Source organism: Grammomys surdaster, unplaced genomic scaffold (assembly GCF_004785775.1).
Source record: "Grammomys surdaster isolate TR1022 unplaced genomic scaffold, NIH_TR_1.0 126176, whole genome shotgun sequence".
In the NCBI taxonomy this organism is placed as follows: domain Eukaryota; kingdom Metazoa; phylum Chordata; class Mammalia; order Rodentia; family Muridae; genus Grammomys; species Grammomys surdaster.
Window position 1 is genome coordinate 6,762,272 of NW_021620983.1, and position 27,495 is coordinate 6,789,766.

At 40.8% G+C, this 27,495-nt stretch overlaps 1 protein-coding gene across 1 annotated transcript in view; it reads left to right on the forward strand.

The window, feature by feature from the left end:
* Abcc9 (ATP binding cassette subfamily C member 9) overlaps positions 1-27,117 on the forward strand; it is a 113,495-nt gene extending 86,378 nt beyond the window's left edge. Inside the window, exons 31-40 of the mRNA XM_028757519.1 lie at positions 1,394-1,496; positions 9,464-9,565; positions 10,702-10,822; positions 12,320-12,450; positions 13,123-13,201; positions 14,675-14,783; positions 16,327-16,430; positions 17,306-17,439; positions 20,649-20,711; positions 24,644-27,117. Of these exons, the coding sequence (XP_028613352.1) occupies positions 1,394-1,496; positions 9,464-9,565; positions 10,702-10,822; positions 12,320-12,450; positions 13,123-13,201; positions 14,675-14,783; positions 16,327-16,430; positions 17,306-17,439; positions 20,649-20,711; positions 24,644-24,781 (1,084 nt within the window). The 3' untranslated portion in view covers positions 24,782-27,117. The remainder of the gene's footprint in view (positions 1-1,393; positions 1,497-9,463; positions 9,566-10,701; positions 10,823-12,319; positions 12,451-13,122; positions 13,202-14,674; positions 14,784-16,326; positions 16,431-17,305; positions 17,440-20,648; positions 20,712-24,643) is intronic.
* The last annotated feature ends 378 nt before the right edge of the window (positions 27,118-27,495 follow it).

The window sequence follows — 27,495 nt, forward strand, 5'->3', positions numbered from 1 at the left end:
ATATTGGCCTGTATGGACTCTGATGGTGGGCCAAAGGAACCCCACCCAGGACTTCTTCGTTCTCTGATACAAGTGATGAGTTATTTAAAAGTTTTGCAACTTTACTGGAAGATTTTACAGGAGGGGGGACTCCTTCAGCAAATAGGGCTCATTAGTGGGTCAGTAATTTCTTACAAAATGATCTATAGATGGTTTATGTCAGAATAGCCATGGCTACAGAGAGGAAAGAAGTTAACTCAGCTGGGTAATGTAACTAACTTTCAAGCCAGCTGTTTTGCAGTTTGGATTTGTCATTATTTAAGGAAAGTGACAACAAAGTAAGGATACTTTTGTCACATAGAAAAGATTTTTTTTCCCAGCGTGCATGTGTGAAATCATACCTATGATGTTCAAGTACATAAGAGTCTTCTAATTTTTTGAAAAAGAATTTCTATGTCATATATTCATTGTACACGATAGTGCAAGGGGTTTGAGGTATAGGGTCAGACATGCTCATACAGGCTATATGCTTGCATGAAGGTTATCCTAGTTCTGCTAGTAAAACAAGCCACACAGAATTGTATTTGATCATATTGAGCACCAAGGATGAGTTTAATCTTTCCATGCACCAGTCTCTCCATCACCATGACCATTAGAATGAGAAACCTGCCCAACCCTGGAAGATGGAGGATGTTCTCTGATGTCACTCAGTGCCTTGTTCACCCAAGAAACTCAGCTTCACCCCAAAAGCTACTCCCAAACAATCTTCCCTATGCTCTGGGAAGCCTGGTCTGTTCTTTCCTCTCCTCACTCTCCGTCTCTATTCAGTTCACCCATCACCCAAAGTAAATCTTCACTTCGTGGTAAGCAGATCCTGTGCCATGCCAGACATCTGCGAGATCTCTCAATCTCCTGCTCGTTGGCACCCTACTTTCTTTCTTCGTTTTTTTTTTTAAGAAAAACAAACAAACAAAAGGAATATTGAAGGAATTTATTTACCTGTTATAAATATATGATTTTCTGTCTTCATTGGTCCTCATCCATACCAGCTCAACATTGTTTGGGAAAAAAAAATGCCTCACACACAGGTAGAACACAATGTGATTTCTGTTTAGATGGCATAGGCCAAGTCTCCTCTGCATGGATCCTCCAATATTGTGGTATTACAAAGTGACCTTTAATAAAGATTTGTCATAGCAATGGCTTCTCTTTCTAGTTGTAGTGTGAAAACAGAGCAAACACTTTCCCTCTTGGTCTCTATCCAGAACTCAGCAGAGTGACTCTGGAGTCCACTTGCCTGTCATGAATCCTATCCATGTGTCACTGTTACAAACCATTCAGTAGTTAACTGTGACTGGCTTTTCCCAATCCTCCTGTTAGGAGACTAACATCGCGGTGTCTTTGTTTTCTGCAGGCATGAAACCAGATTCAAGCAGCGCATGCTCGAGCTGACAGACACGAACAACATTGCCTACTTATTTCTCTCAGCAGCCAACAGATGGCTGGAGGTCAGGACGGTATGTTCATTGTGTTCCTTGTGTGATTTCGTAATGGAAACCGAGCAGACAAGAGGCTTGGCGTGGAGAGGCAGACGTTTGGTGGAACTAGCCTTCTACGGAGGGTCAGTACCAGGCCTCCATTGACTGGACTTTAAATAGATTGGCTTTGGTCCCAGATGAAATTTATTTTAATGTTGTAGCTAATCACAAGAAAAATAGCCCCAAAGCAAAACTCACTTTGTGTTCCTTATATTCTCTGAACTACCTAAGTTCATGGAATAGTAAATATTTATATAATGTCATTTTTCAAAAGGCGATTGGAAAAGTGACCACATACACTGACGTCCTTCACTGACCCAGACAAGCCTTTAAGGGATGGTGAATTTCTTTGTTTTAAGCCAATGGAGGGTTGTGCTAAAACAAAAAGTCAGCAACTAATCACCTATTTGCTGTCTTCTGTCCTTTGTGACACACAGTAATAAGCACAGACTTTGGTGCAGTATAGACGTCATGTACCAAATTGATTTCTTGCTGTGCCAGATCCCTCTTCATTTATAAAATAAGAATAAAAACACGTACCTCATGGACGTGTCCCTAAAATAACAACGAAAACAACATAATTGCCCTAATAAGCTATTCTAGCTTGATTTGTTGCTGTGATAAAATATCCTATCAAAACACAAGTGAGGGAAGAAAGGGGCTTACGTCAGCTTACAATTCCAGCCTACCCTCCCTCATTGTGCGAAGTCGAGGCAGGAACTTTAAAGAGTTAGTCATATCATATCCACTGTCAAGGGCAGAGAGACATATATGCAACATGAGCTCATGCACTTGCTTGTGTACAGCTTGCTTCCTCTACTCTTACACGTTTCAGGACACCTGCCTAGGGGTTGGTGCTGCCCACAGTGGCATATGACGTTCCACATCAATTAACGGAGACAGTTTTCCACAGACATGCCCAAGTACTACCCAGTATAGACAACCCCTCACTGGAACTCTCTAACCAGGTGACTCTAGATTTTGTCAAGTTGAAAATTAAGCTAAGTCCTTGTTATAAATGATTTGTATCCCCAATCAGACGCAGAGTTTCTTTTAAGGCCCATCAACCACAGAAGGTAGAGGATAAGGGAAATTTAATGGGCTCAAAATGGCTCCCAAGCTCAAGTGTGGCCTTTATGGATTGATACAGATTGACAGTCTTAGACCACCTATGTCATTAGTTACTGTGATTTCTCACTGGTTGACAAAGGTGATGAAGACTCTTACAGCACCAGTGGTAAAGATCATTTACCACCGTGTCAGTGACAATAGAGAGCTCATTAACCAATAGAACACAATTATGTCACACAAAAATTTTAAAAGAAGCATTAGTTGTTAAAAACAACAAATAAACCATCTCTCAGGAGGGTGTGAAGATTGAAAAAAATTAGGACAGAGTTACTTAGGAATTACAGATTCCTGAAAGTTAGGTACATTGTTGCATAAAATCCATAACAAAACCCAAGCATTGTTATGAGACTCCATCCAGACCACTATTCTTTCTTTTAAGATTCTATTTTCTTTCTTCTTTTAAAGATCCCCATTTTTCTCTGAGGGAAAATATCATATTGGAATAATAGAACTAACAGAATATCTCTGTGAGTGGATTTTCAGAACTGTAATGAGACAATGACAGTAATTGCCCTTGAGTCTGGTCTTTCTTAGCTTGGAGACCAGGTGGACCAGGTGGGACCTTCAGGGATAAGTCTGTTTGCCTTGGATAGGAGATATCTACGGCTGCTGCCCTTAGCACTTCCCAATGACAGGTTCACAGACAAGTGTAAGGCAAGAATCTTCATGCAAACCATATGTCCAGTTCTTAGAGCCAAATCAAGATATCAGTGCCTGAGACTGCCAGGAAAGGGAAGGGCAGGGCACACCAGAGAGAAACAGCAGCCAAGCTCAGAGCAACTATGTCTGACCCAGTATTTTAACCCCCACAAGAAAAAGCAACCAAATCTACCTGAGTATGAAAGAATTCAGTTTCCTTGAAGACTAAAGAGAAGAATGCATTTTAAATAGGAAGGGCAGACTCTGTCCTTCATTCTATAACTCCCTGACACATTGGAAGACGTTACATGAAACATTTGTTATTTTACCTTCTCTTTGCATTCTGTATATCACAAGGCTTCAGAGATTCACCAGACCACTTTCATGAGTAGAATTACCCCTCAAAAACTAATGCAGAGGCCAGTGAAATGGCTCAGCTGTTGAGATCACTGGCTGCTCTTCTAGTGGACATGGGTTCAATTCCCAGCACCTACATATCTACTCACAAGTACCTGCAACTCCAGTTCTAGGGAGTCCAATGCTCTCTTCTGGCCTCCTCGGGTACCAGGCATGAGTGTGGTACACAGACACACTCCCAGGTAAAGCACCCTTACACTTAAAACAAATAAGTTTATTCAATACTAAATATTGCAGTTTGGGAGTGTATGTCACAGGTGGATTGTACCATAAGTCATTGGGACTTCATCATTGTATCCACAACATCAGCCTCACATAAGAGGGGTTTCGTCACAGAAAATGAACACTGAAATCAGGACCTTGGAGATGAGAGTTTAAGTTGTTCTTAGCCTCACAACTTAGACATGCTTTCTTTTGTAAATCCTCTGAGGGTAGAAAAAAAAGTAAGGAAAAGTTTTATTTGGCTCAAAAAAAAAAAAAAGTCTACATTGATCTTATCTGTGCTGTTCACATAGTCCTTTGTGACCCTATCATTAACTGCAGCATCCAGGAAATCAATAGGAATATCCGTTCACCACATTTTTCAGAGCAGACATACAACTAGCAGGGAGCGGGAGGCAAGTCATGGCATTGGACGTTACTTAGGCAGCTTTTCTGGAAGCTTCTAAGAAGGCTGGAAGCCTTAGTGCAGTGAGGAGAAAGCTTGACTTCAGAGCTTCCTGTGGCCCTGTGACTTCCATTTCCTCTTCTTAAACACTTCTTGATTTCAAAGCCCCCCCCCACTCCACCCCCTTGCTGCGGGCAGAAAATCCCCATGAGAAGGAAGGGCGAGAAATCGGAGCAGATGGAGGTTGTTGAATCGGGTAAAAGAGCCCTGGGCTCCATCCAGCTTTAAAACTGTGTCGAGTAAACTCCTGATGCTTGCTTCTTTCCCTGCTCATCTTGAATAAGGGTTCGGAAAATCCCGAGGCTGAGGAGACACGTCAATAGATAAGTGCCACCATATAAATCGGAGGAGATGAGATTGGATCCTAGACCCCCAGGTGTGGGGGACCACCTGCCATCCTAGCACTGGGGGAAGGGATCCCCAGGCAAGCTAACTAGACTAGATAAGTTAGCCAGCTCTGGAGGACTCTGCCACAGTAAAGGCACATGCCACCACACACACAAACACATAGGCACACATATGCCAATGCAAACACACACATGCACCACACACACCACATCTACACATGAAACAAAGAGGAGAGCTTGAAAGAGTTAAGACCGTCTAAGTTATTATCTTCCCATGGTTCTATGGTTTCTGTGTGGGAGATTGATTTCATCTTGCCCACCGCATTCATTTCCCATTCTCTTAGGACTCGGAAAGCATAACAAAGGCTTTAACACGTCCAAGGGGTGAACGAAGGAATAAAGGGACTTGACTAGCAGACTAATAGCAAGAGCGGGGGCCACCCTGCTTGCTTTGGCAGGGGAAGGAACTGTTTTCCTATCAGTGCAGAGTGAAGTGGCCAGGGTTCCGTGTCTGTCCCCAGGGCCTGGCCTTTGAACACAGCTTACTTACGCCCTCTCTTCATCCCTCCATGTTAAACAATTCCAGTTCTCTGGCAATCGGTGTATCCATTTGCAAAAATTGTGTAAGTCTATCTACACACAGGCTCAAGTTCCAAGGCTCTGTCGTCCTGTGTGGAAGGAGCCTGAAGGAAAACTTCCATCAAGAAGCCAACATAAACAAACAACCCGAGAAGTCAGTAGGCACACCATTCGGTAGTGAAAACAGTTGCTTAGCCTGTCTTCGGTCTGTTTGGTGAGACAGCCAAGAGCTTTCCAGCTCCACAGAAGACAGGCCTGCAATCACAACGTAACCTGAGTCCCTGATACATTTTTTCCTGTTCCTAAGTGCTAGAGAGGAGACACGTTTCTAAGGCTTAGTGGAGGGAAGCAGAGCCTATAGTTTTCAGTTGCTGCCGATTGCAGAGAATTACAGTTTTCATTATAACCCCGAGTACAGATAGATATCATGGGCTCACTGAAATTGGACCAGTAGTTTCTCTACGGCCAATAGGAATCAAGGGCTTCCCTTCCAGGAACATTGGATTTACAGGATCGGTAGAGATTACAGTTCAAGGGAGCTGAGGAGCTTTCCTCAGAAACGGAAGGACTTATTTCAGTCCCTGCCCCTCAGAACACACAAGAAGCCAGACATTGAGGTATGTCTTTGTTATTCCAGCACTGAGGAGCTGGAGACAAGCAGACCCCTGGGGCTCACTGGCTGGCTAGCCAAGCCTACTTGGTAAGTTCCGTACCCTGCCTTAAAAACACAAAGTGGACAGAACCTGAGGAAGAGTGCCTGAGGGTGACCTCAGGCTTCCGTGTGTACACATGCGTGCACACACACACACACACACACACACATATCTGCATGCACATATACACATGCACACCAAACATCTTACACAGAGAACTGTAGTTTGGCACTATACAAATGATTTGGTGTGGTTGAGTTCTCCCTTGAGAATGGCTAATTCACATACTTGGGTTTATTTCCTAAATGGAATCTTACCGTGAGAACTGTCTGCTGTCATCAAATAGGTTGGTTAGGATGTGCTGGGTTTTAGCAGAAGACATGCTAGTCCTGATCCCTAAGCAGCTTCTGTCTTCTGTGTAAATTTTTCACACCATTTGCCTCTGTTTTCTTAATTTATTACCTTTAAACTATTTGCTATTCACAAATATTTTGAAGAAGTGGAAGGGTGGTAAAGTCCTAATCCATCATGTGTGTTCATGTTAACAGCACCGGATATGAAAGGCAGGGAGACAATGTAAACGTCGGTATACTTGCTAAGTCTCACCTTTCTAGCCTACTTGTGTGTTTGAAAGGAAGTACCTGAAGCTTAGCAAGTCTCTGTGAGACGTCTTGATAAATATTTTGCACAAAAAGGCATCTCTGGTGCAGATTGAGGTAACATTCTACTTACATACTCCAGAATGTTTCTAATTCTTTAGAAAATATGTTGCTTTATTTGTTTTTTAAGTTTTCATATATATGTATATATTCTCTTTGAATATAAAGATACAGACTTACATGCATGCATGATTTTCTGTGAGTATATTAAATTTAAGAACTGCAAATGAGAAAAAAACATGCTTGCCCTTCTGAGACTCCCTAGTAATGTAATGTTACTTAACATTACATTTGCATCGGACTGTGAAAATGGCGCCACTTTGATCTCCTTTATGGATGAAAATAATTTCATTGAGAGGATGGATTTTTTTTTTAATCAAGGGTGAGCTCACCTTGTACCTTATTCCATGAAGAGCAACTGACCTTCCGGATGCATTTGGCATCAGTCTCCTTGCCTGTGACGAGTCAGACAGTCACAGAGACCGCGACTTCCAGAACTCAGCTTCCACTGAGAATAGAGGCACCATGAGCAATTGAGGAAACAAATAACTTTGAAAAAACTAAGCAGGATCTTATGACAGAGAGCAACTGTAGGGCTGGGGCCAGCAGCGAAGAGAGAAGGCCTCTCTCAGAAGGTGGCATCTGAGTTGACTGCTAACTGATGAGAAGGAGTCAGGTCCCAGAGACTGCTGATGTGGAGGAGGGACAGTCTCGGGTGCTGTCAGAGCAGGCAGCATACAGAAGTCAGAGGATGGTGATAGAACACTTGCAGCTATTATCCATAGAGCTGGAAGGCATTGATTAGTATAATCCCATATAGGAAAGGATATGGGCTGACGTATACTTTCAAGGGAGTATATTTAAAAATTATGAGTGAGGCTTTTCTTTTCAAAGGCATCAACTGTCAGGAGGCAGAGACCAGGAATTAAATCACCCAAGTCAAGCCCTTAGTGTGCATGACCCACAGAAGTTTCCTAGGAACTGAGTCCTGGTGCCATGAAATTCCATCAAGTGCATCTTGCTGGAACTTTACTGTAAGGTCACCTTACTTTATGAAACATTATTAAAACTCTTTGTGACTCCTTCTATTTTATTTTTAAAACTTTAAAACTTATATGTGTGTATATGTGCATGTACATACATGTGAACAAAGTATAGAGACAAGAAGGGGGCCTATGACCTCAGGAGCCACCATGTGGGTGCTGGGAATTGAACTTGGGTCCTTCACAAGAGTAGCAAGTGTTCTCAGCTCCAGCCCCTTAAGTAACTTGTGAACATACCACATTATGCTGAAACTTTGAAGTTTAACATAGAAGGCTCTGGGGTAGGGCTGGGAATCCTGTAACTGTAAATGTTTTCAACATACTGGAGAACTTTTTGGCATTTACAAATAGAAGAGCCTAAACTAGAAGTGCTATGCACCTGTGCAGTCATCACTTCGAGCAAAGGATGGGGAGAGGAAAGAGAGTCCTGCCTGACCGCAATGTGCTCTTAGCAATGGCTCTATCAGAAGCAGTAACCAAAGAACAGTTTACTACTCAATGATGTTTGCTTCATAACTGTTAGGCAATTTGATGGGGAATTTTATCTTAGTGCCTGTTCTGACCTCTAATATTCTATGATGCACACTGGTTTTTAAAGCTTACTTCAAGCATCTGAAAAATTATTCACAAGTAATATCAATTCCCAATCTCAATTCCCGGAACAGGGAACTATAATTATGACATTGTCACTTTTAATGTTTCTGTGAATTAGGCATAATTTCTACTTTTCACAAAGAAGTATATATTCAAAGGCATCTAAATTAGTTATCTGAGCTCACTAGCTACTAACTGGCAGAGCCAGTATTTGAAAAAATCTCATATGTCTAGGCTGGACTCATGGTGAGCTCTGTAGCAGCAGGGTGTTTGTTAATGTTTGATACAGGCACCAGTGCACACAGGGGGCCACTGGAGACACTTCCTTCTTTGTTTTTAGCACAATCGATATTATTATTATCATTATTATTATTATTTTATTATTATTATCTTGTCTTCCAACAGTGAGATGTTTTCAGAGACTGTAGCTCTCTCTAGCTGCAGGAGTTCACCAATTGTCTGTGACTTGAGATGATCACGTCTGAAAGTCTGTTTCTAGGACAAGTGACACATGGTCATGATAAAGCAGGAACCACACTCACACAGTTGGGGAATGGGATTAGAAGGGTACAAAGAGATGAGATGTCTTTTAGTTCACTCCAAGGCTGGCCTTTGAATATTTTTCTTTTAAGTTTTGTACAAGTTTATCGTTGAGTCATGGAAAAGTCTGGTGGTTTAAGACGCGTCTATAATACTTGCAACTTACAAGCAAATTCAGCCTGTTTTCTCTACTATGTGATCTGCAAATCTCGCATCCCAGACATGAACACAAGTGACAAAATGTTCCAGTGCAGATTTCAGCAAGCACCAGAGGCTTATTTCTGCAAGGCTTTGTTACAGCATGGAGGAGGTCAATAGTCAACTTGACACAGGCATACGTGAAGTCTAAGCTATGAAATAGTTGCATGCCTGTCAAAAAAAAAAAAAAAACCATGTATATAGAAGAGGGCACTAAATCTAATCCTAGTTGTGTCAGCAACCACAGCTTCTCTTCAGGTAAGCCATATCTCCCCTGGGAGAGCACATTGCCATTCATTCCGGCCTCGTTACTGGTCTTCTCACTCCACCTCTGATGAGTCACTTGTGTGGAGCTTGACCAGACACTCATGCGATGGAGTGCATCCCACTGACCGTTCACTCTCTCTGAGTAGCTTGGCATCTTCGGTTTAATGACTTGAGAATCTTCAGGTCTTTTAACTTGCTTCTCCTCTTTTCAGGACTACCTGGGAGCTTGCATTGTTCTGACGGCCTCCATTGCATCTATTAGTGGCTCTTCCAACTCTGGACTAGTGGGCTTGGGCCTTCTGTATGCCCTCACGGTGGGTATCGATGAAAATACCTTTCTTTCCATGCAATGCCAGAGGGACTTCCCATGAAATGATTAACCTTCTTTCATGGACACTGGTGAAATCTGACATTTAAAACAAGATGACGTTTACACATGATAGTAGATCTTAGGCTAAAGCTTAATGTTTTAGGACAGCTTAGATTAATTTCTCCCCTTTTTATTTTAAAATTAATTATGTGTATTTGTATGTGTGTGTGTGTGTGTGCCTATGCATGTGTACACACATGGGTGCAGGTGCTCACAGAGGCCAGAAAAGGATGTCAGATCCCCTAAAGCTGGAGCTACAGGCAGTTGAGAGTCACCCAGTATGAGTGCTATTGATCAGACCCCAATCCTCAGCATCATACATGCTTAGCAGCTGAGCCATCTCTTCATCTGTGTATTTTCTTTTGGGGTGTGTATATGTTCATGTGTGTGAGTGGGTATACATATATGTGTGTGTACATTTGCCTATGGAGATCAAAGGTTGATGATGAGTGTCCTTCTCTATCACTACTTGAGAAAGGCTCTATAACGGAATTGGGTAGACCAGCAAGCCAACTGGCCCCAGCAAAAAGACAGGGAATTTTCCTGCCTCTGTATCTCTAGTGCTTGGGCCACAGGTTTACATACCCAGCTCTTTACACGGGTGCTGGGTATCCATACTCTGATCTTTGAGCTTGTATGGCAATCTCTTTGTAGACTGAAGAGTTTCCCAGCCTATTAGAGTTTTTTCTGATATTGGTAGCTAGTTTCCAAAAACTTCTCAACTTCCCTCAGGCATCCTATTCCTGTGTTGTTTGAGATCCCTGTTTTGTTTACATCCCTACCGAGGCACTAAAATGAGCATGGATATAAATAAGATTAGCATACATATGAATGAACTGAGTTCTCTGCTGTGTAGGGGAATCAGAGAACAATTCATGAAGGAGAGACATGGGTGACATGCGTTGAAGAACACACACCTTCTCTACAGTTGTCTCATGATGCTCTCTCTGGTGCCTGCAAACCTGCAGGACTTATGGATCATATGATGGACACTGTCCAGGTCATTCTGTCCCCACATGTGCAGTGAACATGAGAATTGATTACTTACTTTAAGTTTGACTGTTTTTCTCACCTTGTCAGATAACCAATTACCTGAATTGGGTTGTAAGGAACTTGGCCGACCTGGAAGTCCAGATGGGTGCAGTGAAGAAAGTGAACAGTTTCTTGACTATGGAGTCTGAGAACTATGAAGGCACCATGGGTACTGTGAACATGCCCACTCCTGGCACCGGGCATCTGTTTTGCTTTGTCACTATAATACCAAGAGAACCCCTTCTCTTCTTGATTGACTGTTCCCCTTTCTTATTTTCATTTTTTTATTCATTTATTCTTTATTTTTATTTATTTACATTTTTAATTAATTAATTAATTAATTTATGTATGTATTTATTTATTTTTGAAGTTTGGGGTTCTGTCTATGTAGTCCAGGCTGACCTAAAACTCATTCTCCTGCCTCAGCCTCCTAAGTGCTGAAAGTATGTGTGTACATGACACATCCACTCTTATATGAATAATGTGTGACAGTATCAGCTGGCAGTAAGCAAAAATTTAGTCTTGGTCACATGTAGATTCTATCCAATATTATGTAGAGACAGTTGTAAATGTATTAGGGACTGATATTGGATTATTTTTCTTATAGCTTTATTAATTTAAATTTTAAAAAACATGAAAATACTAAACAAGATTCTCAATTGTATTAGAATAAAACTGCCAGGAAAGTTAGACACAGTATGGCCTTCAGTAGATGCAAATCTCAACCAAAATGTGTTTCTTCACCTAAGTCATTCAATGGCTTTCTAGCTGGAAGAGAATGTGGTCCCAGTTACAGCTGAGGCCACTACGTGAACTCTCACCTCTTGCCCAGAACTGTTTCTCACTCACCCACATGCTTCTTCCCCAGACAGGATAGTATGACACATTTTCCTTTTATTTTTAATCTTCTCATATACATATTTGAAATCAATTCCCTGGGATTCATTTCAAAAACTGCTTTTACTTTAAGTCCCTTTGGATGACCCAGCTCTCTAACCTCTGTGCTCCCAAGGTGTTTTGCATTTACATCCCCACATGCCCGTCCTCTTAGAACTGCAGGTACAGACTTCTTGCCTGCCTCCCAAGTCATATCTTCTATCTTCAAATAACTGAAACACTCACATTATAAATTTTGTTTGCTTGAGGATCTATTTACCTAGGGACCATTCAGAAATGAACTATCTTTGCTTAGCTTGAATAGCATTGAATGCTGGGGTGCTGGAGGGTCAGGATGATGTTAATGCCCATCCCTGAACCCCAGGTTAAACTTGTAGCACACAAGAAAAACAGGACAGTATGAGGGGGTTAATTAGAAGAGGGAAGAGGTCAGCAGGAGTAGAAGGAAGCTAAAAGAGGATGGGTCAGGCTGAAGAATGGTCACAGTACATTGTGTATCTGCGTGGAAGTTTCAAGAGGTAACCTTTAAGGAAAGAAAATGACTCAAAAAATTTAAATTTTTCAACAATATTGTTTACTCTGAATGTTATTTAATTCAAAATAAACTACCACAGTTTGATTCAGAAAACTACAGTGAATGTATGGAAAGTTATATATACATGAATATGTATGTGTTAAAGTCACTGTATATATATATATTTATTTAAGTGCGTGTGTTCCTTTCTTCATCTCTCTTTTAACTACTGTTTGTCTATTCTGCTCCTCCAAGATCCTTCTCAAGTCCCAGAGCATTGGCCACAGGAAGGTGAGATCAAGATTCACGACCTATGTGTCAGATATGAAAATAACCTGAAGCCCGTTCTGAAACATGTCAAGGCTTACATCAAACCTGGCCAGAAGGTATGGGGTTCACACCATCCCATTTTTGTCTGCAGAAGTCTTTGGTGGAGCCCCAACGTCACAGGAGAGGGACATCACCATGTCAGTGCCCACCCTGGGTGTCCCGGCTCACATTCCGAATATGCTGTGAGGAGAAGGGGAGAGAGAGGATCCAGGCAGGATACTGCATGCCCCTGAGTTATTCTGCCCTTCATTAGCCTCACATCAAAATCAAGAAGGAAGGTCAACACCAGGCAGGCAAACTGTTTAAAATTTCTGATTTCTGGCACAGAGACATCTCCTTGGTGTCTGTTGTCTTCATTCCAGATCTACTCTGAAAATGACTTCTTTTCAACTCATATTTAAAAAAAAAAAGATTAAGTGAGGGAAAGTGGACTCATTAAACCCATCACCACTCAGCTAAAACTGGATAGCTGTATAAAGGTCCATCTGTACTGAAATAAAGCCATAGATGGAGAACAACAGAGCCACACAAAAATAAAAATCAGAATGCAGTCATCAAGGGTTGAGCAGGGACTTCACTTTATCATAATTCACGAGATCTAAGACGAACATTGTACCACAATTATTTGAGCAGATTTGTACTTTCCCCATGACACCTTGACAAAGCTAAAAACACCTCCGTCCCTTTCCTGCCTTTGACTGAATCTCCTTTGCTCTTGTTTTTCTCAGGTGGGAATCTGTGGCCGAACTGGCAGTGGGAAGTCCTCCCTGTCTCTGGCTTTCTTCAGAATGGTCGACATATTTGATGGTGAGTTGTTAACTGAAATTCCATCATCCAGGGAGGTTCTTGTGGCTAAGCATGAAAAGGTGCTTGTCACCAAGACTGACAACCTGGACTCAGTCTCAGGACCTATAGACTGGAAGGACACACTGACCCCCACAGTTTGTTCTCTAGCCTCCACATATACCATGGGGTGTGCACCTGAGCTTGTATGCACCTACACACACACACACACACACACACACACACGAAAGAAAGTGTTTTTTTAAATAATAAAGCAAAATTGACGTACTTAATTCTGTAAAAATCAATCACAAGTATTTATCAGGACTTAGAATCCTATACATTGGTTGAGGCAGGAACCCCAAAGATAACAAAAGAACATAGCACTTGCAGAATGTAGCATCAACCACTAAAACTGTTAGTGGTTTGCTCTTTCCATGATGGGCATGCCTTCAGCAGAGTTTGTGTCTCAGAGCAGCTATATGCCCCAAAGACAACTGACATTTAACAAAACTGTGGTTATCACTGAGTTTGGAGTTTTTTCGTTTTTTGTTTTTGTTTTTTGTTTTTTTGCTTAACCTGGTTCGCAGGCATCTACAAAGATGATCTCAGGCCCTGAGAACCATAGCTAACTTGATGCCTTTTACATAGCAGGAGGCTATTAACCTGTTAACAGATGATGGGCTATCCAGGAAGTCATTTAAGTTCATTTTCCTCGCCTCTGCTTGAACAAGCCCGTGCTTACTAGGTCAGTGGTTTGTAGCAGCTTTTCTGAGACCGTCACACTTGCTCACAAGGAACATTGTCTTTGCATAACAGAGATGAGGAACTGAATCCATGAGATAAAGGGACATGAAGGTAAATGCATAGTCCTGTAAGTCTGTAGACAGTACAGCAACCTTGATAAAATCAGATCTTGCCTCAGAATTTGCTTTCCTGTTTGTAGTGCTCTGTGCTAGTCATTACAGCTGTGGGTGACGGGCCAAAGGGCCTGTCTTCAGCAAATTTGTATGTGTGGTAGGGCTAGACAAGAACGACAAGAACAACAACAACAAAATATACATACAGGGTGTCTGATTCCAACAAATCCCACAAAGCAAAATAAAACAGGAAGGGAGGATGAAGGCATTCTAGAAGACAGAGGACCCAAAGGAGAACAGTGATTTTTGGCTTACTTGACCAAATACTGAATAATAACATAACATTCCTTCCAGGAAAAAAAAATTATGAGAAAGAGAAATCTCACTAGAAATGTACATTTTGTTAGAGACAGATGTTTCTAATACTTAAACGGGAAGTTTTGCATTCTGTATTTCAATCCAGAACTTGGAAAAATCTTTTATTAATTCAAAATTGGTAGAACTGGGGATAGAGGCCAGGACTTCATGGCTAGGTGAAGGTGGGAGAGAGGAGGGGACAAAATTTTAATTATTAAGTGAATGAAAATTTCTCTCATGAGTTTGCTGCATGTCTATGGTGTTTGTCTTTCTGTAACAGGAAAGATAGTCATTGACGGGATAGACATTTCCAAACTGCCCTTGCACACGCTTCGGTCCAGACTGTCCATCATTCTCCAGGACCCAATCCTGTTCAGTGGCTCTATCAGGTGAGTGGGCTAGTGTCACAACTTCATGGAGATGATCAAATACAGCATACTGCCCCACAAGTAGAGAGGGAGCCCCTGGCATTGGTGTGCTAACTAGACACCAGCCTTCAGTTCTCTGTTTGATTCTATAAAGCCCACAGTGAGTGGCAACATTTCTGAGGTGTCCCGCCCCACAGACCCTGCTTGATTCCTGTGTCAGTCCTGAGCTCAGCAGATACTGCAGGAAGCAGATACTGCTTCGCTGCCTTTATTCTCCTCTCAAATCACTTGGACAAAGCGGCTCCATTCCTCTCTGTCCCCGCTTTGTGGTTTCCCATAAATCAGTAAAAACTACAAATAACAAGATATTTATTCTCCCAGTAATTTCCTTCAATACATCATCTGATTAAATCCTCAGAAAAGGCATTGGGGGCATATTATTATCTCTATTTATGAATGATTGTTTTGAAACTCAAAGCTGTTGGGGCTTTGCCAAGTTCGTATTCTAAGTGGTGGAATTGCCGTTCTGATAGTAGATTGTTTGAGTCCAAAGGCTGCCCAGACTTGTACTAAAACATTGTGAAAGGTGTGTGTGTGTGTGTGTGTGTTCGTGCCCACGTGCATGTGCATGGCTTTTTGTTTTTTTTTTTTTTACTTCTCTGTCTCTCTCTGTCTTTCTCTCTCTCTGTCTTTCTCTCTCTCTGTCTTCCTCTCTCTCTGTCTTTCTCTCTCTCTCTCTCTCTCTCTCTCTCTCTCTCTCTCTCTCTCTCTCTCTCCTCCCCTCCCCTCCCCTCCCCTCCCCTCCCCTCCCCTCCTCTCCTCTCCTCTCCTTCCCTGCCACTTAGTTACTACTTAATTTGCTACCTCCACTCAAGAATTATTATTTGTAGTGGAGAAAAATATATATGGAATATCATTCATTATTCACCTGTAAGATTTCTTTAATTAAAAGTTCTAATCTTAGACACAGGACTATAGGTAACTAAGAAATGGCAAGAGTGAGAAAAGTAGTCTTCCCCAGGGCAGAACACATCAATTGGTTATCCAATGTGAAGTGATCATCTCTGAAGACATACACATGCAAGTAACATTATATGGACTGAGCAGGTTGAATTTATATAATGGTTTTCATACATATATGCATACACACACACACACACACACACACACGTGCACATTCATATACATACAATTAAAGAAATATATGTCATGAATTTGAGAGGCAGAAGAGGTGCATAGAAAGGTTTGAGGGAGGAAAGGGAAGGGGAGAAATTATATAATTATATTTCACTTTTAAAATAAAAATATTTTGAAAGTGTTCTAGATGCATCGATCAAGTTACTTAGCAGTACTGTTTCAACTTGTATCTCTGATACACTCCAAATACTTCTGTTGTGTACTATATGGTCCCATATAGATTTGTGTGTTTACCATCAGTTCTGTGGGGATATTTGCTAGACCGTATTTGGTTTCTATGCTTGCTATGAACTGAGCCCTGTTCTGGATATTAATTATATTGTTCTGTGTTCACTATTGACTGATAAACGGAGATGTTCCCTTACAGATTTAACTTGGATCCTGAATGCAAGTGCACCGATGACAGGCTCTGGGAGGCTCTAGAAATTGCCCAGCTGAAGAATATGGTCAAATCGCTGCCAGGAGGCTTAGGTACAGTCTCTGGTTATTAGTTACTTAGCACCATACACTCCAGGTGCCTCTAGCTCCACGCTTTGTGAGAACTACATCATCCTAGCACTGATTTCCTTATTTTAAAAAGTTGTTTTTATTCATGTGTCTGTGTAACTGTTCATCTGTATGTGTAATGTGTGCATGCACTGCCCACAGAAGCCAGGAGAGGACATCAGATCAGAGTCGCAGGAGGTTGTAAGCCACCATGTGTGTTCTAGGAAAGGAAAACAAAACAAAACAAAACAAAAAAAAACAAAACAAAAGCAGCTCTTCTGCAAGAGAAGAGCTCTTAACTGCTCTTAACTGCTCGGCTATCTCTCAGCCCTCATCTCTCTTAGTTAGTTAGTTTGTTTTAATAAAGCTACAGTAGTATTAGAAATACATAAATAAAAACAGACTGAGCCCTCATCTGCTGGTAGAGTACAGATTAACAGGGTTGGTATATTACAGGGTAATATAACAGAAAAAGGAGTGGAATTGAGATTGTAATATTCTATTTTTTTCAAGCCCTACTACACAAGTACGCCCTTAGACAAGTCACTCGATCTTCCTTGACCATAGGTAGATAGATATATTAAATAATCTCCCAGAAGAACTAGATTAAATAATTCAACAATTCCCAAGGTCTTCTGGTCTTGCAAATGGTTAGTGGTATTTCTTGACTTGCTGTTAGAGTGTAATTTTCCACATGTTGTCAAAAATAAGATGAGCCAGCACCATCCTTACTCCCTGAGGGGACATCTCTTCAACAGCAGACCATGCTAACCATGCCCAGGTCATGTTCTTTCTTCCAAATTTGTCCTCCCCCAAAATATTACTTTCTATTGTCAACGAGTCTCTTGCTATCTTTTCAGATGCCACTGTCACCGAAGGTGGTGAGAACTTCAGCGTTGGACAGAGACAGCTGTTCTGCCTGGCCAGGGCCTTTGTTCGAAAGAGCAGTATACTAATCATGGATGAGGCCACAGCCTCCATCGACATGGCCACGGTGAGTTCAGAGCTCAGCTTTGAAAGCAAATGTGTTGGAAATGTGACTGAAAATGTATTCTTCTGGCTGGGTGCTGAATCCTCAATGCTATTGTTGCAAATGACTCCCAACAATGTCCTTGATCATCCAAAAGGATTTCTGTTACCAAGACTCACTTTTAATAAGGTACAGTAGGACCGGAGATTCACTGAGAAAATCTAAGTCAGCCCTCGTCCACTGGGGTATTACAGATTGGCAAGATGGTATGGCAGAAAGAGAAGTGAAATTGAAGTTGAAATATTCAATGTCTTCTCAAGCCCTACTACATACTAAATGTGGCCTTGGACAGCAAGCCACTTGATCTCTTAAGCTCGCCTTAACATTTTCACATGACATGAGTTCAAACTTCTAAAACTAGTGAGAGGAATTGTGAAATGAATACCAGATACCTTAATGTAGATTTCATATTTATCTTCTTAACACACACACACACACACACACACACACACACACACACACACACACAGAAGGAGAACAAACTGGAGTCATCATCCATGTTGTACATTGTAGAAAGAGTCAACCAAGCAAATAAGCATTCTTTTAACCTAAGCAGTTTATCACACTTCTATGTGGTGGAAATGTTGAAAATCTGTCAACAGCTTTGCAGTATGTGACAATTATAATTGACTGAGCTGATTGTGACATGCAATGAGCACTGTGGAGGACAGAGAGAAAAGGAACCGAAGGCACACTGTTAGTAAAAATAAACAGTAATGCAGCTGATTTGGAAGACATATGGAAATTCCTCAAAGGCTGAAAATAGGTTTACCATGTGAACCCAGTAGCCAACTACTGGGTGCATATCAAAAGGAATCAGACTCTGTATACTAGACAGGAGTCTGCATGGCCTTGTTCCTCTCAGCATTATTGACACTCATTCATACACCTAAGTGTATGTGGACAGACAGATAAAGAGAATGTGGTGTGTAGAGATCAGGGAATGCCACGCTGCCTTTGAGAAGGGGACACTCTGCCACTGGTGACTGTGTTTGGAACTATAAGGTACTGTTCTAAAAGAACCAAGCTAGCGCAGGAAGACAGATCCTTCATGGCCTTACAGAATCTAAAGAAACGAATGTCATGGAAATGGAGCAGAAAGACTATTGTAGAGTTTGTGGGAGATTGTGTGGGGAAGAGAAAGAAGGAAGCAAGGAAGGAAGGAAGGAGGGAGGGAGGGAGGGAGGGAGGGAGGGAGAGAAGGAGGGAGGGAGAGAAGGAGGGAGGGAGAGAAGGAGGGAGGGAGAGAAGGAGGGAGGGAGAGAAGGAGGGAGGGAAGGATGGAGGGAAAAATAGAGGCTGTTCAAGCAGATGTCTTAATCTGGAGGAATGAGTTTTATTCATTTATACTAGATCCTTATTTTCTGATACATTTCAAGGTCTTGTGCTCTCAGGGCATAGCAGTATGTTGTGTTCAGGAATAAGGCCACAGATCAGGAGAACTCCGAACTATGGAATGTTCAGTCTTTTCATTAGACCATGATAACTAAGGCTATCTACCATCTATAGCAATTTGTATTTTTTAAGGTTAATAATAACTTAAACTAAGAGCGGGTTTCCCCGTGTACTCATGGAAAAAGGCCTAACTTTACACACCTAACTCCATGCTGCTTTCTGATTGTTTGGCTCAGATTGGGTAAAACTACACCCAAGTAAAACCATTTCAGGGTTGTTAAGAACCAACTGTATATGAAGATGCTAACTTGACTTCATCTCCCCCAATTCCACTCCCACTTTCTAAGACAGACTCTTCTGATATAATCCTAGCTGGCCTGAAACTCACTGTCATGCCAGGCTTACCTCAAACTTACAATCCTCCTGCATCTCTCTCCTCAGCACTAGGGATTACAGGTACACACCACTATGCCTGGCTTCCCTGCCCGTACCCCGCCCCCATTGAGAATAACCAAAGTATATTACAAGTTGTATAATATTACAGCTAACATTGTATAAAATAACAAAATGGTCTATGGTTGGAAGTTCCTCCCATGTCAAAGATAAGTACTTCTGCATAGTGTAGAAAAGAGGTAGTGAGAATATGTAACTCAAGCAACCTAAATGAGATACATAAGTGACCAAATTTTCCTGTAGGAGTGAGATAGATTACTCACATTTTCAATACAATGATATTCATATTTTGTGATGTAAAGAAATGTATTTTTTCATTAACATTCTGTCTGGGTCAAAAATCCAAATTTTGGCATGGACCTCAGTTTTCTTTGTTTGCTAAGCACCAGGCTTTGCTTAGCTTCCATCACGTGCGGCTTGTGGTCTAACAAGAGCATGCACTTCCATGCTCATGAGGTGTGTTTCCCCTTTGAGGTTCCTGGTAAGAAATCTGCCCTAGAGATCGACTGCTGAGTTTTTTTTTTCAGTTAGCATACAAAGTAACAGGACTCCTCATGACATTTTAGCTAGCATACAAAGTAATGGGTTCATCATGACACTTTCACTAGCATACAAAGTAACAGAGTTCATCATGACACTCTCACTAACATACAAAGTAATGACACTTTCACTAGTATGCAAAGTAATGGGTTCATCATGACACTTTCTTGTGTCAGTGCCACTGTGCTTTCTTCTTATTAACCCCACCTCATATGGCTTTTCCCTCCCCACCTTTTACTCTCCTCCAAATTAGACTTACCTTCTGCTTTCAAGGCACTTGTATCCCATTACTTCCCCCTCACCATCTTTTAAGATATCTGGACTGCAGAGCCACGCAGTAGTTATAGCACTTCAGGCTGTATCACAGGACCTGAGCCAGCTCACAACAACCTGTAATTCCTGTTCCAAAGAGTTTGGTGCCCTCTTCTGGCTTCTGTGAGTTACCTGCATATGCGTGGCATGCATACACACAGGTAGTACACACAAGATTAAAATTGTTTTAAATAAATCATTTAAAAAAAGAAAAAGAAAATCTCTCCTTCCATTCTCATGATCCCCTTCTGACTTAAGACCACTGACATTTCTTGCATTTTGAAGACATTTTGAAGACATTTCTGAAACTCAGCCTGACACTAGCTACACTTTCTCTCAACCTCCACAGAAGGCTTGGAGTGAGCATGCTCAGAAGGAACTGGACAGTGGAAGTATGACCCTGGGGTATAAAATGTTTTAGCAAAAGAAAGTAGGCCCCTGAAAATTTAAACTTTTCTTTTCTCTTTTGGCAGGAAAACATTTTGCAGAAAGTAGTCATGACAGCCTTTGCAGACCGCACGGTCGTAACCATAGCTGTAAGTCACATGCACTGGGGAATGGGAGGGGAGGTCACTCACTCTTCCGTAGCTTTGATTGTAAGGGTCTATGAACTTTAAGTCTGAGAAGGTAAAATGTACTTGGGTTGAATTGTGTATTTCTTTCTTGTTTCACATTATATATGTTTTCATTGATGTCATCTGAAATGAAAAGACACCAGCTGATCACAGCCTAAGTGTCTGTGCTGATTTTCAATAGCATAGTGGTTGGCAGGAACATTTCAGGAATGGAATTTCCTAAATCCCACTACCAATTTAGCTAATATTTTGTATATTTTCTCTACTTCTATCCATTTGTCTGCTTTAAAATAGAAGATGAGAAACTTCACAGCAGGGGAAGGTGATATTCATACATTGAATAGCAACCAAGTCCGTGAGTCACTTAGCCCTTTGTCGGTTTTCTTGCTTGCAAGGACGTTAGTTTCTGTCTCTTCCTCTTGTTTTTGGTTAGGTCTTTGTTATCATTGCCGCCCAGTGAAGACTGTTTAATGATTCACTTGTCTGTTTTTCCTGCTGATTCTCCTCTCTTTCCACCTCTCTCTCCTCCAGCACCGTGTCTCTTCTATTGTGGATGCGGGCCTTGTTTTAGTCTTTTCTGAGGGTATTTTAGTGGAGTGTGATACTGGTCCAAACCTGCTCCAGCACAAGAATGGCCTCTTTTCCACTTTGGTGATGACCAACAAGTAGACCAGCGTGATCTTCTCCACCAAGCGTCTCCTTCTCTGGTAGATGTTGTAGTGGGATCCGCTGAGTAAGGCAGAGAACAGAGGGAGCGCTGAGGGAAGAACTAACCTCATGGGGTCTAACTGCACAAGTCAGCTCACCCGAGTGCTTGCATCGTGTGGCATCTTATGTTTTCCAAGAAAGCATTTAAGAAACAAGAACCAGGTTTACCTGTGGCCTAAGGACTAGTTAATCTGAGGCTGTTTTCTAGTCACCCTTAAAATTGCCATGTGTGTTACCTGCCCAAAGATGGTTTTAAGAGATTACTTAGTGTAACTGTTGAGATAACTGTGCTTTGAGGGACACTTGCTACTCTTGGGAGAAAGACCACTCTTTGAAGTGCATCTTTCTCAAGCTCCAGAAAATGACTTCCTATGGGGTCCAGATAAAGGAAATCCCATTCTCTCTAACTTGCTTGATAAACTCTGTAGTTTCTCCTTCCTGAAGGGTGGAGCTTCAGAAGTTCACCTTCACCATAGTAAATTATTTAAGAGGCTAGAGAAGCAGTTAATGTGAAAAAACATTTGTTGAATATGCTTCAAGAATTGCCTCACTAGAGACATGTAGGGAGATATTTAGGGAAAGGAAGAATTCCCTGTTTTACCTCTTCATGACTAGGAAGAGAGAGGAATGTTGGACCCTTCCTAACCCTGGAGACCAAGTCTCTGCTCTACTCTGCATGTAACATGGTGATGTTGGGAATCCCATGGAGTATTTATCATGAAGGTCACTTGATCATAAGTTGTATCTTTAAATGAAAGATTGCATTCTTTTGCCTAATTTCTAACTGTATTTAAGGAATACTTGACGTAGATCTTTTGTACAGTCTTCTAGACCCTTCATGTCTAGGACATTAAACTCCCAACATACCCAACACTCCTAAAGCTTAGAGGGATGAGGCATGCCCAAGAGACTTTACAGAGCCCCCCTCCCCCTTCACAAGTGGCTCATTGAAGACAAACCAGCACATTGGTCATAGACCTTCTTCCAGAATGATCCATGGCTCTGCTAAGATTTGTTTTCTTTCTCTGTTTAAAAGTTCTCCTGTTGCCTTGGTTAACTGCCACTGAATGATATAAAATATCTTTAAAACACACATTTTTCTGAGCTTTCTAAAAGGAGTCATCACATACCACATTAGTTTCTGGTATTTATTTACGGAAGTGATTTATTCTTCACTCTTAATTGGATTAACTTCTCTGGAGCATTTTAAGATTTTCTTCAACACTATTAAAATTGACCTCACGCTTTCTCAACAACAACCAAAAATAATGTGAATTAACGGGATAAACACAAGCTGTATTTGTTTCTATTGGCTAAAATTTTTCAATATTTATATTATTTTAGTAAACACAATTTTAGACTGTCATGGTAATGTTTATAAAACTGTCTTCGTAGATATAAAAGCCAATTTCTTTTTTTAAAGCACCTTTAAAATGGTTATTGAAGAAACGATATTTTTCTGAAGAGAAAATGCATTGTTTAAAAGCAATTTGCTCAGTTTATTTCTCTGAAGTGTGGGATGCTACAAAAGCCTCTGATCTTTTCTCAAAGATGGGCAGCCCCTCAACTTCTGGCTAATTTCTAAAATTAGTTGTGGGTGACTACTGAGAACTTGAAAGTGTCTAGTCAGATGTGAGAGTCACTCTCAGGTCTCAAACACATCACACATCTCAAACAGCCAGGACAGAAGAATGGAAAAGGACTCATGAGGATTGGTTAGACATCAAAATGCTAACACAGTGAGCAGATCGAGATCATGTACACACATGCATGTGCACACACGTGTGCACACAAACACAAACACACACATGCTTTCAACTACTTGTTGTTGTTATAGTTTGGTCATCTGCACTCTCTTAAACATTCAACAGGGAAGTTCAACCAACAATTAAATAGTTGATAGGTTTCTTCAACGACCTGTAGAACCACATCCTGCAGACAATAGAAATATCATTAAGGCAGTTATTTCTTACTAATAAATGTCTTCGTTGATAAGACTTGATACTTTTAAAATGTGTCTCCCAGCAAATTTAAAACTGTACAAGGCTGACTTTGATTTTTATCAGCTAGACTGATCCCAGCAAGAGTAACAGCACTGTGGTTTTCCTTTCTAAGCCGTCAAGAGAATTTTTAACAGCAGCTGCTATTTGTCATTTACTTATGAGTGCCAGAAAAGGTGGCAGTTTCCAAAATAAAAAAAAAAAATGAAAAATTATCTCATGTCATGCTGGAAGGCAGCGCCACCACCGCCATCATTATAGCTGCAAAGCTGAGCATCTACAGTGAGGATGTTGATGAAGATTGCACAGGTCACAGGTGTGGTGGCTAAAATGTATGTTGGTCTGATGTGAGCGTCTGCTCACACATGCCACTAATGGTGGTTGGTGACCATCCCTGAGGTAGCCAGACACAGGAGCGGGGGAAGTACTTTGCCCTCTGGAGCTTGTAAATTTGTCTCAATAATAACCCGGTGATAATTCCGCTGTTAATTATTTGTGCCATCTCTCTACTTTTCTTGATCTACCTGAACCCTAATTATATCTCTGATAACATGGAGGGAGGGGAGAGCTGCAGCTGAAGAAAATGTTGATGGTTCACAAGTTCATGTATGTGGTGCACTAACATACGATGCATGCTTGGTAAATGGCAGTTATAATTATTGTTAATAAATAACACCAAATCCCCTATTCCAAGGGTGCCGTAAGGAACTATAGGTCAATAATCCTGGATAATGCATTCAAACGTTGAATACCAGAATGAACTCCAGATTTCCAGATCAGAGTCTCTCAGGATCCTTATTATTTGTTAATCCAGGGATTCAATGGGCTCACATGTGAAATGACTGTAATCAAACATAAAACAGAACCCAACTGGTTCACACTGGCAACCTTTAGCATTTCACCGAGACCCACTGATTAGTGTGTATAGTTGTCAAGTTTCTGTAAAACAGTGACTAATGGCTACACTAAAGTTAAGACAGAGCAAACAAAACCCCACCATGCTGGTTGGTATTTAATAGTATATAAATGAATGAATTAATTAATACAAGAAAAGGGTATTTCTTGGTACACCCAAAGTAAAAAGAAGCAACCATGCATGACCAGTCTGTGAAATATTCGTATTCATTTTTTTTGGCTCTCATGTGCTCAAATTCATAACAGACAATGTCTCTCACACTCACGCAGCATCGGGTTCACACCATTCTGACTGCAGACCTGGTTATCGTGATGAAGAGAGGAAACATTTTGGAATATGACACCCCGGAAAGCCTCTTGGCCCAGGAAGATGGAGTGTTTGCCTCGTTTGTCCGTGCAGACATGTGACAGGATTGTCTCGCGACAGCTCATGTATTTCCGTGCCTACCAACGGCCCACCTGAGGGATCTTCACCTTTGCCTTCGTAGGGTGTCACCATAAACTTCGACAGATTTCTCTATGGGAAGTGGAGATTTCTGTTTCCTGTTTTGGTCTGACAGTGTCTGAGATACACTTCTTGCAGGTTCATCATGGGTATTTTACTACGATCAGGCCGCACTATAAAAGTAGGCTATGCTAAATTACATGCTACCAACCTTAAGAGGTAAATCAGTTTGAGTGAAGTCTGGTCGCTGTCTGTCAAGCATGGGAGCGGAAATGAGTAATCTGTGTTAATATACTCTTACTTGGAAGACTATCATCGCCTTGCTGTTGATGTGCCCATGTTGGAGGAGGATAAAAGAAAATTCATTTTCTAACAAAATACTCACATTCATGATCTACTGTAGGAAAATATTTTCTATGCATTTAACTTTATTAATATTGTTTGTTTTTAACTTTTTCCCTTTTAATCCTATCATCAAGAAACTATCTTTTTTTTGGTACCTCTATAAGACCAACCCTCACAAGAGAAAGATCATGAAAAGAGATTGAATATTTGAAAACATTATACTTGTTTCCATTTTTCTCTGTCCAATAATGAGAAAGTTCAAGTTAGCTTCAGTCCTTTAGTGATAAGCTACCTAAGCTTTCTAGATTTTAATACTTTATCAGCCAGGTAATGACTCTGAACCCTGAAATGCTATATTATTTAGGACCCAAAAGAATATAGATAAATGGCCTTATCTGTCATACACGTGCACACATGCACAAACACACACACACACATTTTCATGCCATATCTTGACTGTATGCTAATCTTGGTGTGTGCGCATTCCTACCAGATATTCCCTACCGTATATCTCTGTGGGAAGACAGAAATAGTTCACACTCTCAAGTTACATAGGTAGCAAGTGTTTATTTTCACTTGGGCAAATTTCCATAATGGACGTTGATGTCACACATGAGGCCATTTGTCTTGTTCTAATTTTAAAGAGTGTACCAGAAGTTCATATGATATTAGTGTCCTGTTCCATTTAAATGCTAATTAATAAAGCCAAACTGACTGAAGTCCCCTTCCCTGCTATTCCAGCTTCCACAGTTTCCGTCACCTTTAACCATCAGATATAAGCATTGCTGAATTCCGTATGAGGCTCTTCACAGAAAATACAAGTTCCATCCCCATGGTTCCTATACACATTTTATTATGTTGTTTATTCTGTTTCAAGACTTATAGTTCTTGTGCATCAAGATATACCAAGGTACCTTCACGAATATAGAATGTAGTGTAAGAAAAACGTTCACAAAGATGGTCAGAAAAGATTCAGATTATTTAGCTTAAATGGCCACCTTTTCTTCTATATCTAATCCAGTAGATAACAACCATTACCAATAAGTTCAACTCAAAAGTACTTCATAAAAGTTTGACTAATCTACTGAAATACCACTGGTATGGAAAGGTTTGGTTGAGGCTCAATACCACGTTTGTCACCAAGCAATCCATCCTTCTCACATAGAAACAACATTCACCTACAGAAATAGCCCCTCAGTGTAGCCCACTGCACTATCCTGTGCACAAGTGACTTTGGGCTCCTTAAACCTTTTACTTACTTGAGTTGAGAAAGTGTTTGATAATCTGCGAAATGAAACCTACCGAATGACGTCAGGGGTGACATCTCAGTCAGCCAATCAGGCGTTGCTTTGCTTATGTTACCTCCGATGACAGAAATGCATTTTTACTATAGGTAAAACTATAAAAAATAAAAAATAAAAAAACAAAAAACAAAACAAAAAAAACCCTCAACTGAGTAAAATTTTATATTGATACAACCAAATCAACTTCACACATATTTATTCTACTTTATCTGTAAAAAGCAATAAGTGCAAAGGTTCATAGTAAAATGGCAGGGTTGTTGGTGTTACTGTGTGAGTAAGGGTCGTTTTCCTCAAAGGTTGTGATACTGCTATTTCTCATGATTCTTCTCGATCTAGGTTAGGTATTGAAAGGTTTTTCTAAGCATCTGGTATTATGATCAGGGTACTATCTTTTCCATCTTTGTGCCCTCGACACTAAAATAAATAAAAACAATATAAATAAAACAATTTCTCCACTGACTTATTTTTTTTAACTGCTAGTCATGTGGCCATAACTCTGGGTTACTCTTTACTCCTCCTTGTTGTGTTTATCCTATTTATTCTCAGTATATTAAATTTGCTTATTATGTACACTGTATGTTTACTCTCTATAGTACAAGAGAACATATTGGCTTACCTTATATAATAAATTAGTCCTTTTGTTTACTCAATTACAGCGAGTGATGTTTCTTCCACAGACAGTTCCACTGTTAACCAGTCAACAGCTATAAATCAATATACTTGCCAGGCAGTACTCGGCCTGCCTGCCTTCATGATTTCCAAGTGTCACGTATGTGTTCTGTCACTTTTATGAACACACTCCAAGTCTACTTCCACTGAAGGGACCAACTCAAATGCCCCAAAACTACACGCCACCTCTTAGCAGAGAAAACAAACACCAGCTGAAAGAGTGCACCTGAAGCTTAATTCCATGACTGCAAGTTATTGATTCCATTGCCTTATTAAGTATTGGTAGGATATACCTGGATCAAACTCACCAAGGAAGTGATTTTTATATGTTTCTACAAAGTGCCTCAGATGAGAATTAT